We start from the raw sequence: 12,853 nt of genomic DNA, 5'->3' as shown, positions 1-12,853 counted from the left end.
TAATTTTAACCATTGGCAACCTTTGATATACGCCACTTCGAGCGCACTATTTAATTCTCGTTTCCATGAAACCTTTCGTAATTTTTGCATACAGCCTTGTTTTTCGCAAATCAATGATCCGTTATTCCGTGGGTTCGTGTGATGCGCCATTCCTTCGATTCAAGTAAGCAGTAAGGTCACTGTTTTATCTGATCAAGTGCTTCTTATACGGTACGTCAACGTGTTTGTGCTAGTGATTCAGCAAAACGATAGTTACGTACTACAAGTCACCGGTAACTGTTTCAGGCGAGGTTCATTCTAGTTTTGGTCGTTGTTCTGTTCAGTCTTATAATTCTGAAAATGGTTAAAGCTGTGTGCGTTCTTCAGGGTGAAGCCAAAGGCACATTGTATTTCGATCAACCGGTAAGAGTTTTGTTCATGAACATTCGATGTATAATTCACCATGACATTGGTTTTTATTTGCGTCTTGTCATAATGTAATTATTACGTAGGATAATTCAAGTGCAGTGAAGGTCACCGGCCAAGTTAGCGGTTTACAAAAGGGTTTACACGGTTTTCATATCCATGAATTCGGTGATAACACTAATGGTATGCGTTTCTTTTAGAATATATATTTGTTTGTACAATTGTATCAAAGTGCCTTAAAATGGTCGGTAATTGCTATGTAATATTCAAATGACTTGAATAGATCGGTAATGTTGATGACATTCGGAGATATAAATTTAGAGGTCAACAGATACTGATACAGTCACAGATACTAATTAATCTGTGAGAAAGTAATATTTAAAAGATGAATAACTTTTTACTTTATTTGACCTCCTTTTGTATATAAAATTATTCAGTCTCATAGTTAATTAAATTATATTCCATTAAAATGTTTGATGTTAAAACTTAAAATCTCTAAAATTATTTGTTAGATATATATGCTAATGAATGAAATACACTACTTTAAACATTATCTTTTTAAACAAATTCAACAGGTTGCACAAGTGCAGGTGCTCATTTTAATCCATTAGGAAAAGAACATGGTGGACCAGACTCAGGTGTACGTCATGTTGGAGACTTGGGAAATGTTGAAGCAAATGCTAATGGTGTAGCTGATGTTAACATTACAGACAAGATGATTCAGCTTCAAGGGTCAAACAGCATAATTGGCAGAACTCTTGTAGTAAGATGAATGATTTTCCTTTTTGCTGATGTCTATAATTTAATTATACAGCCAAGTTCATCTCATAAACATATTGTCTTTTCTTTATAACAACAGGTTCATGCTGACCCAGATGATCTTGGCAAAGGTAGTCATGAATTATCAAAAACTACAGGAAATGCTGGTGCCCGCCTTGCTTGTGGTGTTGTTGGCATTGCAAAAGTTTAAATCTATATATTCTTTTACAATACAAAAAATTATAAAACAGAATTATAGCTTTATTTGTTACAGTTACGGTATGAGTTTTAATATCATTCCTAATTTCCTGTAATAGGAATATGTTATGTATCGTAAATTTTTGGTACACCAATGTTGACTGCAATAAAGTATCTGCTGGAATATCTTTGTAAATCAGCTACATGTCATTTCGAACATGCTTATTAATATATAGTGTGTATGTACTTTTGAATTTATATTAAAAACCAGTTTTTATGCAATGTAAGAGAAGTTGTATTGAAGAAATATATAATATATATCTTTCGTACAATTTTTTAAAAAAGTAATGTTTATTTTGTGATAATTTTATCAGATAAGGCTACCAATAATATTTCTATGACAAAGTCAACTAATAATATTTCTACTGATATGTATTCTCTATATTTATTACAATATCTATTTTAACGGTTACATAAGTACACGCGTATATAATTATGTATCTGTTATGTAATCAACAATCGGTTAACGAGTGTATACGGATCTGAATTTTTTTAATAACAGAAAAAAAGGAACTGAGCACTTGTACATTGGCGGTCAAAGTACAATACTAGCCGAACAAAATTCACATTTTTGATTGAGCCAATGATGATTCTTGGCGCGGATTACAATTGAAGAAACAATTACGATTTTAACAATGTTCTTGTGCCTATTGCTTCAAATCCAGTGCTTGGCGAAGAAAAAGGCTGTCTGAGATATTCGTATTTCTCTAATTTCATAGTTCACCCTCTCATTCCGAGATGGCGCAACCATCCTCTTCCTTGCGCGTTTTATGTAGCGCAAATTATTCTAGTCGTTATTTGGAGAAAATGTTCGATAACATTTATTTTAAATCTTTTGACTACACTCACAACGTTATGGGGAAAGTATTTTTGTTACCAAACTCTCCATTTAAAGCTTCGAAGCTTTGCAAACGGTAAAAGTGTATTCCTGATCAAGAATACAGATTGTCTCGTAATCGTTAAGAAAAAGGAAGCACAAGTGCATTGTTGAAATCGCAATCATTTACTACAGTTGTCACTGGGTTTTATTTAACAGGTCAAATACAATTTTAACAACGTTCGTAGTATTCTTCTTTGTTAATAATGGGAGAGGCTTAATTTACGTTTCTTAAACTTTAAATCCGGACATTGGCGAAGAAAAAGCTGTTCTAATAACGTTGTAAATGTATTCGATACATGTTCGAATAATATTTATCGCCATCTCCGTATCATTTTATGCACATAATTGTAAGAATTCTTTTGCCCCGTACAAACAGCTCGAATGTTCAAGACTGTTTAAAAAAAAGCGAAGAGAAACAATTTCTGAAATTTAAAATTCAAGGACAAATACATCGAATTGTATAGCGTTCCGGTAGTTTTCGAGGAATTCACTTCGATTTTTACGACACGGACCGAGTGGCTTGAAGCGAATGTAATCCAGTTTGCTGACTAATGTTGTGGAAGAGGAGGCGAACTCGCGAAATAAATAGCCTGTCCGAGAATCAGCAGCATTGTGCGATGAAATTGCAAGAAATCGTGCAGAGCTGCGCTTCGAAGCCCCCTAAAATGACGACAAAAAGAAGAATAGAAGGAAAAGAGAAACGGCAGTAGAATTGATATCGATGACATTGGATTGCGATGCCGGCTACGAGGACGTCTCTATCGAAGCCTTTAAAATTGTATTCTCTCTTTCTGGAACAAGCCTTAATAATTCGTTTCAATTGTGCTCGGTTTTTAATAGGAAAATACCTTCCAACTCTACTGGAAAGTGATACGGAAGCTGAAACAGTTCCGTATAATAAATTTTAACAGCAGATGGTAGAGATTCAAGACAAGGAACTCAGTAATTCAGATTGTACATACAGTGTTTCAAGTGATGTTTAAAACTCCGTTGTGTTGATTTACCACCTTTAAGATTGCTTTATTTTAACCTTCGTGCCGGCCGTCATTGTTGACACACAATCGATTTCAATATGAAAATTTGCATTTACGATAAATATTTATGAGCCAGAATGGAGTTTAAAATAATTAACACGCCAATCAATATCAAAGTTCTGTATCATTTTTAAATAGTATTTATTCGAATTGGAAATTTAACAAAATCTTTCTTATCAGACCAACATCACAGTAGATAAGAAAACTGAAAAAATAATAACAGTTATAAAATATATAAACCCCGCGTGGATCCGGGTCAGAATAGTCCTATGGTATTTCCAGCCTGTCGTAAGAGGCGACTAAAAGGAATCACCCACGAACACGGTAGGAAATAAAGCCTTTGAAAAAGGAACCACTGCCTAGAGGTAATCGCCATGGCACGTCTGGAGCTGACGGCAGACATGACAGCATGCGAAATGTCAATGGGCCGTTCGCTACAAAGGCGGGCGACGGTCGAGCAAAGAGCCACCGCTTACTTGATAGATCTAGGAACCAGCCAAAATTTCAATACACCTCAATTTCCGCAATTACAATTACACCGTCTAGATGTGTTTTATGAGAGATGTGACCCACGATCACCTTAACTGACAAAAGTAGACAGTGGATAAAATGGACAACTGCTACTACGTTACTGATAACGTAGCAAATCTCACAGTGCATCGGTCACAAATACACAAGAAATTCGCAATACATCGCAACAATCGAATGCCATTATTAGAACGAGTAAGTATAAAGAGAGAGCTAACAAAATTTTATTAGTAATAGTATACCGCAAACTGGCAATGATAATGACATCCAATACATAGAGTCAACAGACGTGGCTACAAAACACAGTTGAAGTATCCCAATTATTATTTCATCCACAGACGCCACTCGAAAGACACACCCCGTAGGACTAAAAGAATGAAACCTCCGTAAATCTGCACCCATTCTGAGGCGATTCTTAAATTCATCAATGGAACCACACGGGATAATAGCAGAGGAACCAGTGACTTGGCAAAAGACCGTGTTGCTTGTCAATAATAAAAAACATTCAACTATCTCTATGAGTTTAAAAAATAACGGGAATATATGCTCGTGTAACAATAGAAATGGTGAAAAGCATAAAATAACAGGAAGCGAAGTCGAGGTGCCATGTTCAACATGAAAATATAATTTGAATAATCGTTTATTTAACGATCATCGAACTTATGTCGTTAACGTGTGCAGCAACGATGGCAAGTGAACGTTTACACAACGGGGTGATCTGTTTTTCGTCGAACCCGATAAAAAGCGTCGGGTGTATATCGAACCATTACGTGAATTTATGGAAAGTTGCCTGGCAAACTTATTTCCCGCGTGGCGGATCGAGCACACACAGGGGCCGCGTAATATTCACTTTTGAGGGATGAAAACTCTCTCGAAATTCTCTTCCATCCCCTTGGGCGAACTCGACATCGTATCCGTAATAAGAGGACGCGTCTTGAATTTATCGTAAATCGGACTACCTTACGCGAAAACTCTGTAAAATCTCCCAACGATCTGGAAATCTTCCGAACGGATGTTAAACGTAATATCCTATACATATAAAACAAACGGTTCGGAAAACAAGATAGAAATTACATTTTCGCAAAAATGAACTTGAACAGAACGTTACTGACAGTAAATACTTAAACATTTGAAAAATTCGCGCCGGTTTTTTAACCGTTGGAAGGCGGACCTTTTTAATGTTCGCACAGCAGGGGTGCCTGGGTCCGTTTAGACCCCTAATAATTTCTACTCTTTAAACATTAATTTCGAGCAAAATCATTCATGAAAACCTGCGTTTTAATATCACTTAATATGAACAACTCTTAGCTTAAGACTCGTTTACACGTTCAAATAATTTGCGCGAACTGATTTGTGCAATATGTTCAGTCTACCTTGCAAAGTTGTTTTAATTTTGCTCTACCGTGTCGTTCTCAATGAACGTGGATTGAAAAGGAACATTTGAAAACTTCGAAATAATGTATGTCACTAAATGCTCGAGTATATTTAAGATGTATAGCTCGAGCATACTTATTGTCAGTTGGATTCCAAGGAACTTGTCGTTCTCAATGAACGTGGATTGAAAAGGAACATTTGAAAACTTCGAAATAATGTATGTCACACTAAATGCTCGAGTATATTTAAGATTTATAGCTCGAGCATACTTATTGTGAGAGTTTTACGATGTGTAAGGTTTAACGCGTTGGATTCCAAGGAATAATGTGAGCCACCGGGTTGCTGAGACATTTGTATTTTTTATTTTCTAGTTCGCGATTTCACCGCGAGATGACGCTACTCAATCTTTTTATTTCGGGAAAATTTCCTAAATAATGTATACGTTCCGTCAGGGATCGCGTTTCCAGGATTTAATGCTCGTACATCGTCGGAGATGCACCCTCGGATACGTGTGAACCGAAAAATAGAGAACAGATACATAGACGAACGGGCTGCGCCTGAAATGAACCTCGGTCCCTCGGACAGTCTTGAACCGCGAAATCTCGTTCGCCGAATACACTTTTCCTTTTTTTTTCTTCTTTTTCTTAATAAACGGCTGGGCAGAAACGGGAAACGGGGTGCACCGGCTGCGTGACCCGTATTCCAGGGAGGAAGCGGGGTCGTGGCCCGTTGGAAAATGGGTTGCACCGAGTGCAACGACCGACCCGCCGAAAAATGTCAACTCGCTCGTCCGCGATTTGCCGGGAATAGACTCTCCAGCGAGTATTCGCGGGATCATTCACGAAATGTGCTTGCTGTTCTTCTTTTTGCAAATCTTTTTTGCAGCTACATATTTACGATTAAATTAAAAAAAAACCTTACGTATAGGATCAAAGTGAGAAACGGAGATTCAAATGAACTGTTTGTCACGGTGTTACTGTCTTAATAATAAATTGTGTGATTCCTAGTGGCATATGTTAAATAGTGCAAAAGCTGTTACTTGGAAGAATACAGAAAGTCGTTTTCTCTGTAAAATTGGATCGAAACTTCGTCGACGAAATAAATAAGGAGTGTGTTCCTCGTATTCACATATACGTATGTATGACCCAGACCTACCCCAAGCTATCTATTAATAATAACAGATTCGATATTTCGCTTTACAGTTTCCAATAATTCATTTCCTGGCTCTGAAGTATCAGGTCTTTCCAGAAGTAATATCACCTCAGAATATAATCTCAAGAGCGAAATGTATCATAAATCAAATGTACATTGGAGAGTACTTTTTACAGTCATATTCTTTCTTACCACGATAACATTTCATGGTTTCGTTGTTTCGAACATCAGCTGTCGTATCGATTTTCTAAATTTTCCACGAAATAATAACTTGTAAAAATTATTATCACCGTTTCCTTTAATCATTAAAAATGGTTTAAATAACGGTGAAAAAATCTTCTTAAAAAGCGGTTTACGCATCAATTATCTTTCTTCGCTTTCCTTAGACCCAGTGTACATTGAAATGTACAATAATTTCCACGTTTGCTCTGAAACTATTTTATCATTTTCTCCTCAGATCTTATTTTTAGAAAATATAGCATATACGTTGTAGTGTACACGTGGACTAAAAAAAAAGAAGCGTAGAATAGCTTCAGAACAAATGTTAAAATTATTGTACATTGCAATGTGCACTGGGTCTGAGGAGATTAATGTATTTACAATATCTGCAGGAAATTCGCAAGCGTTGGAGATGTTATCGAGGAATTATTATATTTACAAATAATAGCACCTCCGGACGGTATTGCATTTTCCACTGTTTTTTTTAGTTCTCCTTGAGATGTTACCGCCGAGCATTTCGTCCATTGTCCTGTTCCCCCTCCCTCTTATACATTTTTATTACCTACTTGTCCCTTTCATGGGGATTCGTCAAACGTCTTCTATTCGTCAGTTCAGTGGCAGTAGTCAACGCGACATGTGTGGATCGGGTGAAGCAGTCCTTGTCGAAGAGTATTTCTATTATAATTTGTTTTAGTTCAATTCAAGTTGGTTTAATCACTGTGTATTCGTGTGTGTGCTGAGGTGTTTCTTTGCGGATTTCAAGTATTGAGTGAGTCGTGTATATTTTCTATGTGTATTCTCTACACAACGTACAATTGACACTTCCGCTACCAGCACGTTGTTTTGAAAACGTTGGTCACAGGTCACAGACCACGCTAGCTTTCTATCCTTTGATTCAATGTAATGTTTTGACCTTCTTGATTAAGTATTAAAAAGACATAAAACGGAAGTAATGAGTGACATAAAATATAAGTGAATATCATAAGACACATTCGGTTTATATCTAATAAGGTGTGCTAACCTAGAAATTGGAGTGTCATACGTATACAACGACATCATACAACGACTCACACATTCGATTACGTACTTCTGAAATGACAAGTAAGTGTACAAATTTCTACGCACTTTTATTTATTTATTCTCATTGTCTATACTTTTATCATCCTTTTGAACGATAGATTTTCATGAAATAAGACATCATTGTCCTTTGTTACATAGTCCTGTGTTATAATTTAATCGTTTTGTTGTTTTGTCGTCTTTCGTTATAGTTTTCTATTATTTTATTATTATTTGTTGCGTGTCAACCATTTAATCACACGCAATCGTATATAATCGCTACATACATCGCGTAATACAGACATAAAATACAAAAAAGATATTTTTTTTATAACTCTTAAACAATTTCGGAACGAAAGGGTTAAGTAAACTATTCGTCAATACATTTTCTAATCTCATCAGTTACCTTGATATATTCAATATCCATTATCAATTATTCAGTCAAACGATCGTGTATACCCACGCATTTCGTAGTCGCCTCGTTTGAAATTTTTTCAAAATGGCAGCCGTGTTTTCCCGCGCAAGCAAGACCAGTATTTTCATGGGGAGGGGGAGGGGGGTAGGTAATGACGCGTGTGTCCAAAACGAGATACATGTATGTACAAAACGCACGTTCTCTTTGGCGCTTCGAATGCGAATTCCGTGATAATGCCAAAGCAACTTAACATGCAGCGGTGAAGGCGAGCTGTCTCTGTCTGTGGTTGTGTACGGGGTCGTGGAACAATGGCCGAGAACCGTTCATTGTTCCCGGGCAAAGGGTGGGTCTCCTGGGGCTGACTAGACGCGAAATTGCGCTACTTTCTGGAACAATGTGTCACGTAGCCGCGTGTACATGCGTACAAAGCTAGGGTATTTATGGGTCCGGGCATGGTTGTGCGATTACGAGTCGATGGTTACGACGGCTGGACAAGGCGGTCGAGGAAAGTTGCAAACATGACATTTGGCTCGAACGTGTCACCCACTTCTCGTGAAATGGAAACGGAGACGTATTTATTTCCATAGGAATCTGGTACACACGGTGGAACTTCGATCGTACGAATTGGTCAGTCGATATTACGCTGATAAAATTGTGTATATGTTAATCATCATAGAGACTGATACATATGTTGTATCCCCAAATACACAGCACAAAAATATCATATGTACGTCCGGAGAACATCTGTTTCGGACGTTCTGTACATTTGGAGGATATCCCAAAAAGGTCCACATGTCCCCTCTATGTCCTCGTTAAGATCTTTAAATGTCGTACGAAGGTCCAATTTACAAAGTGGAATGTCCTGAGGACGTTCTGTGTCAACATTCTCAGAATATTCTCCGAACGTTTACAGAGTTTTTAGAAACGTTATGGTAATGCCTTAAAAGGCGTATAAGAAAAATTACTAAACGAAACTATCCGAAGTTTAAATCCTACGAGTACTCGTAAGACTTAAGAAATGGACATCCCAAGAACATGCGAAATTTAAGTCTTGAAAACATCCGTAGGACTTTTGGGACGGACGTTTCCAGAATATTCGAAATTTAAGTCTTACGAACATTTTAGGGATGTTCCAAATAGACGTAGGACATTTGGATATAAACTGAACATGAAACGCACGTCCTTTGGATGCACGGTGCTATCTGAGATCTTGTTGGGGTATACCAAACTTAGTATAAACAAAACAATATACATAATATGTTTTGAAGATTATTCGTAAAATTTTATCTTCGAATTAATAGTACTTACCTGATTCGTGCCTTATAAAAAGAACAACAATTATGTAAGAAATGGAACCACAAGAATTATTCAAGTAATTAACATCAATTCCCTATCAATGTACGTTACTTAATATCAAATTTTATGTTACACGTCTAGGGTAAGTAGGTGGGAAGGATGGTTTTCCGAGTGAGTGGATTCTTTCGTAAAGAAGACGCATAATTTTTCTTATTTTTTTGTAAATTTTATTATTAACACTCTACGCGAGTAGCTCGGCACATTTTCGAACGACCAATCGATATATTTATACATATGTGTATACATAGCTTCTTGTGTGTATATAACATCATCTGTCGCTACATAAAAACAGAATTCAGCGTCCTCGCAGTCGCGCTTCCATCACGAAAAAAAAAAAAAATCACGCTTGCATACATAAAGTCTTTTTAACACTATGACAACCGTTGTCGCGACACATATTACACAGTACATACTTTTCAGAGATATTCAAAGTTATTGAATTTTCTTTTTATTACATACAACAGCGAAAACCATATTTCGTTAAGCTCTCGACACAAACTAGCCGGCCACTGGTGAGTTACACGTGAAACCAGCCCGGTCGTCATAGTTTTAACGCGCACGACAGTCAATTACGTCTTAATGCATACTCTAAATAGTCTGACGAGCTTGTCTCGGTACACGAATGTTTAAAATAATCGCCTGTTCGCTGCGCTATTGTCGTTTGAACCTATTACACCATGCTCTCTCCTCTATTCTTTCGCCTAGTGACGACGATCGAAATGATAAAACCGAGTTTCGGCGTTGATTAGCGGGTTTTAATTGGAGATCGATCGATTACATCGTGGTTCCGATGGTATCGGTACTTTATCGTGGGCACCGATCTTCGCAGATGTTGCCACACTGTACTTTAGGTCGCTTTGAATCATTATTGATCTCTATCGATTCATTGTCACGCAGTCGTTAATCGAAAATAGTGCAAGACGAGAGACTTTCGGCGATCCGATAAACGAACACTTGTTGAACGTGTTCACGTTGTTCCTTTCGGAGGCTATAGTGATCTGGGATTATCGGGGACTGTTGACCCTTTCGACGCGGATTTTCGTTCATGTTAACGAAGGACTTAATAAAACAACAACGGGCTGGAATGCACTTAAATACGAAGAAAATGAAAAATCGGTTAGGCGTAATTTTCAAAATGGGATTATACTGTTTGTCGCCAGAAAATTTCAGACCTTTCCTTGAACTTTACAAAAGTTTATCTGTATTTGAGTGTGCGTAGTCTTTTGTAAGTCGGAGTTTTTTTATCTGCGTTTCTTTCGGGGACGGGGTATGTCACTTTCCACTTTTTCTAAAATGAGACTACATAGCAATTTGTAAATATTATTTATCGAAACGAATCATGAGAAATTCAATGACTATAAATATGTTACCAAAGAGACACAGATAACGTATAAAAGTCAATATAGTTTTGTTTGTCAAGGAACGGGTCGAGTGAAACGACGGTGAAGTTGCGAAAAAAGAAACAGAAAAAAAACGAAGACTTACACGTTAATGATTGTTCTGCATTCAAAATTCCAAAACAGTTTTCCGCACTGTTCGCGCCAGGTAAAAGTATGGTGCGTGTAAAGTTGGGATTTCCTATTCAGCGTCAGGCTGGCTATTAAACTTACGTTTAACCGAATCAATTGTTTCACAAGGCGTGTTCGAGGCTTAGAAATGATACGGTTTAATTTACCTGCAGTTTATTGAAACACAAACGGTGAACATATTCAGGATTCTCGTGGACGTGTAAGATTATGTTCGAGTATCGATTTAGGGGTTTTAAAGTATCTAGAGATAACGTTCTTGCGCTACGGGTTGTTTCATGGAAACGATTTCACTCGGATCGATCGACTGCACAGGAACTAATTCCGAGTAGAAGAGGTCCATAATCTCAACCAGGTATTGGCTCGAATACTTTACGAGGTTTGATCAGAAACTATGGTTCCCTGCATCGCTAACCTTTTTATTTATAATTTATGCGTACAAAATAAAACTGTCGTTTGTTGAACAGTTCATACCGATGACTACTTTTATGCACAGGGTGGACCACGAAAGGTGAACAGCTTAGATCATTCTATTGCTAGCTGTTTGATCGTAAATTTTGTTTGGCTAGTATAACATGGTTCAAGGAGAGCTTTGTATCAAATTTTTTGTCAACCCTTTTTTTACAGAAATGCAGGGCGATTTTTCATGGCGTTGTAACAATACCATATAACGTTTGTTTCAAAGATTTATTCATAACAACAAACGATTTACAAGTAATTTGAGTGACAGCGTTAGGCGAATCACTCTGTATTGCTGAGGGAATCTTACCTTTTGATCATTCCTCGTGATTTTTGCCAGTTTTCTCGAGCCTACCGATCCAAATCGAATTCCTTCCCATTTCGCACATGATAATTCCTTGCGAGAGGACGTTGGTGTTCGCATTCGAGACGGGGAAGCATTCACTCGCTGCGATATCGTATCGATTGAATCGCGTTGAAAAGCTGTTGATTGAAAAGGTAGGCGCTAACAATATTGTGAATGACCGTAATAAGAATAATTTAATTTGATTTCTCTATGGAACCCGCTGTGTTATTGCGAATAACGAATAATGTTACAGAAAAATGTAGTTGTGCTCGTTAATGTAGTACATTAAATCATTCTCGAATTAAAACTCACGCACATACGTATATTCAGATGAATTGCACGCTAATTTATCGCCGGAATTAATGTTCCTGTCGATCTCACGATGAACTTAATTGTTAGGAAACAATGCCCCATTAAACGAAAATTATATCGATCTCGATTTCGTTGATTCGAAATCTCTTCTTCTCGTGATCGAAATTTTTCATAATATTAATAATCTCCTGTTTCGATGTGTTCGAAACACTCGAAAACTATTAATGCCTTTGAATCTTGATCTCTTAACCCGTTTATAAATATCACAATACAAAAAGGCAAATTTTATCGTTCGATTAGGTGTACCAACAAATAGTCCACAATTTCTTCGATGCATTTTTGTTTAAAAGTATCTTTTCAATTGTTTCACTGCGTAAAAGTAGTGTAGGGTAAAAGACCCAATTACTGACACTTTAAGAAACAACACTAATATTATTGCATAATTTTTGTATTAATTGACCAAGAACATAAGTTTTTATTTCTATTTATTATTATTTAAAATGTTTAATTGAAGAAAAAATTTGTTGTAACTTTCTGAACCTCTACTTTTGTTTATAAATTCATCAGTTTCAAAAATATATATCGAAAGTTATTACTGTCACTCATAAAACGTGCTCGATTAAATTACATTGTTTTCCCTTTCGCTAGTAACGAAGTCGTTATTTTTACTCTTCCAATCAACTAACAATTTTTTATCATTTTACAAAAATTAATGGAAACAGGAAATGAAGTGCTGCTTTGCTAAGGTATGAATTGCAGTTCTAATTGCATGCA

General features: G+C 36.8%; 1 protein-coding gene across 2 annotated transcripts; it reads left to right on the top strand.

Annotated features, from left to right (window-relative positions):
• The first annotated feature begins 113 nt into the window (after window positions 1-113).
• Window positions 114-1,706, top strand: LOC107186015 (superoxide dismutase [Cu-Zn]). Of its 2 annotated transcripts, XM_015573808.1 has the most exons (5): window positions 114-210; window positions 286-402; window positions 492-588; window positions 981-1,168; window positions 1,265-1,706. In XM_015573808.1, exons 2-5 carry the CDS (start codon window positions 340-342, stop codon window positions 1,373-1,375), a joined length of 459 nt encoding a protein of 152 aa, XP_015429294.1. In that variant the 5' UTR covers window positions 114-210; window positions 286-339; the 3' UTR covers window positions 1,376-1,706. The 2 variants fall into 2 exon arrangements, with proteins under 2 accessions (XP_015429294.1, XP_015429295.1); XM_015573809.1 differs by having other exon boundaries at window positions 114-402.
• The last annotated feature ends 11,147 nt before the right edge of the window (window positions 1,707-12,853 follow it).

This window comes from Dufourea novaeangliae, unplaced genomic scaffold, assembly GCF_001272555.1.
Source record: "Dufourea novaeangliae isolate 0120121106 unplaced genomic scaffold, ASM127255v1 scaffold54, whole genome shotgun sequence".
NCBI classification, from domain to species: domain Eukaryota; kingdom Metazoa; phylum Arthropoda; class Insecta; order Hymenoptera; family Halictidae; genus Dufourea; species Dufourea novaeangliae.
Note: the sequence above shows the minus strand (reverse complement) of the source record. Positions and strands in the feature narration are given on the sequence as shown.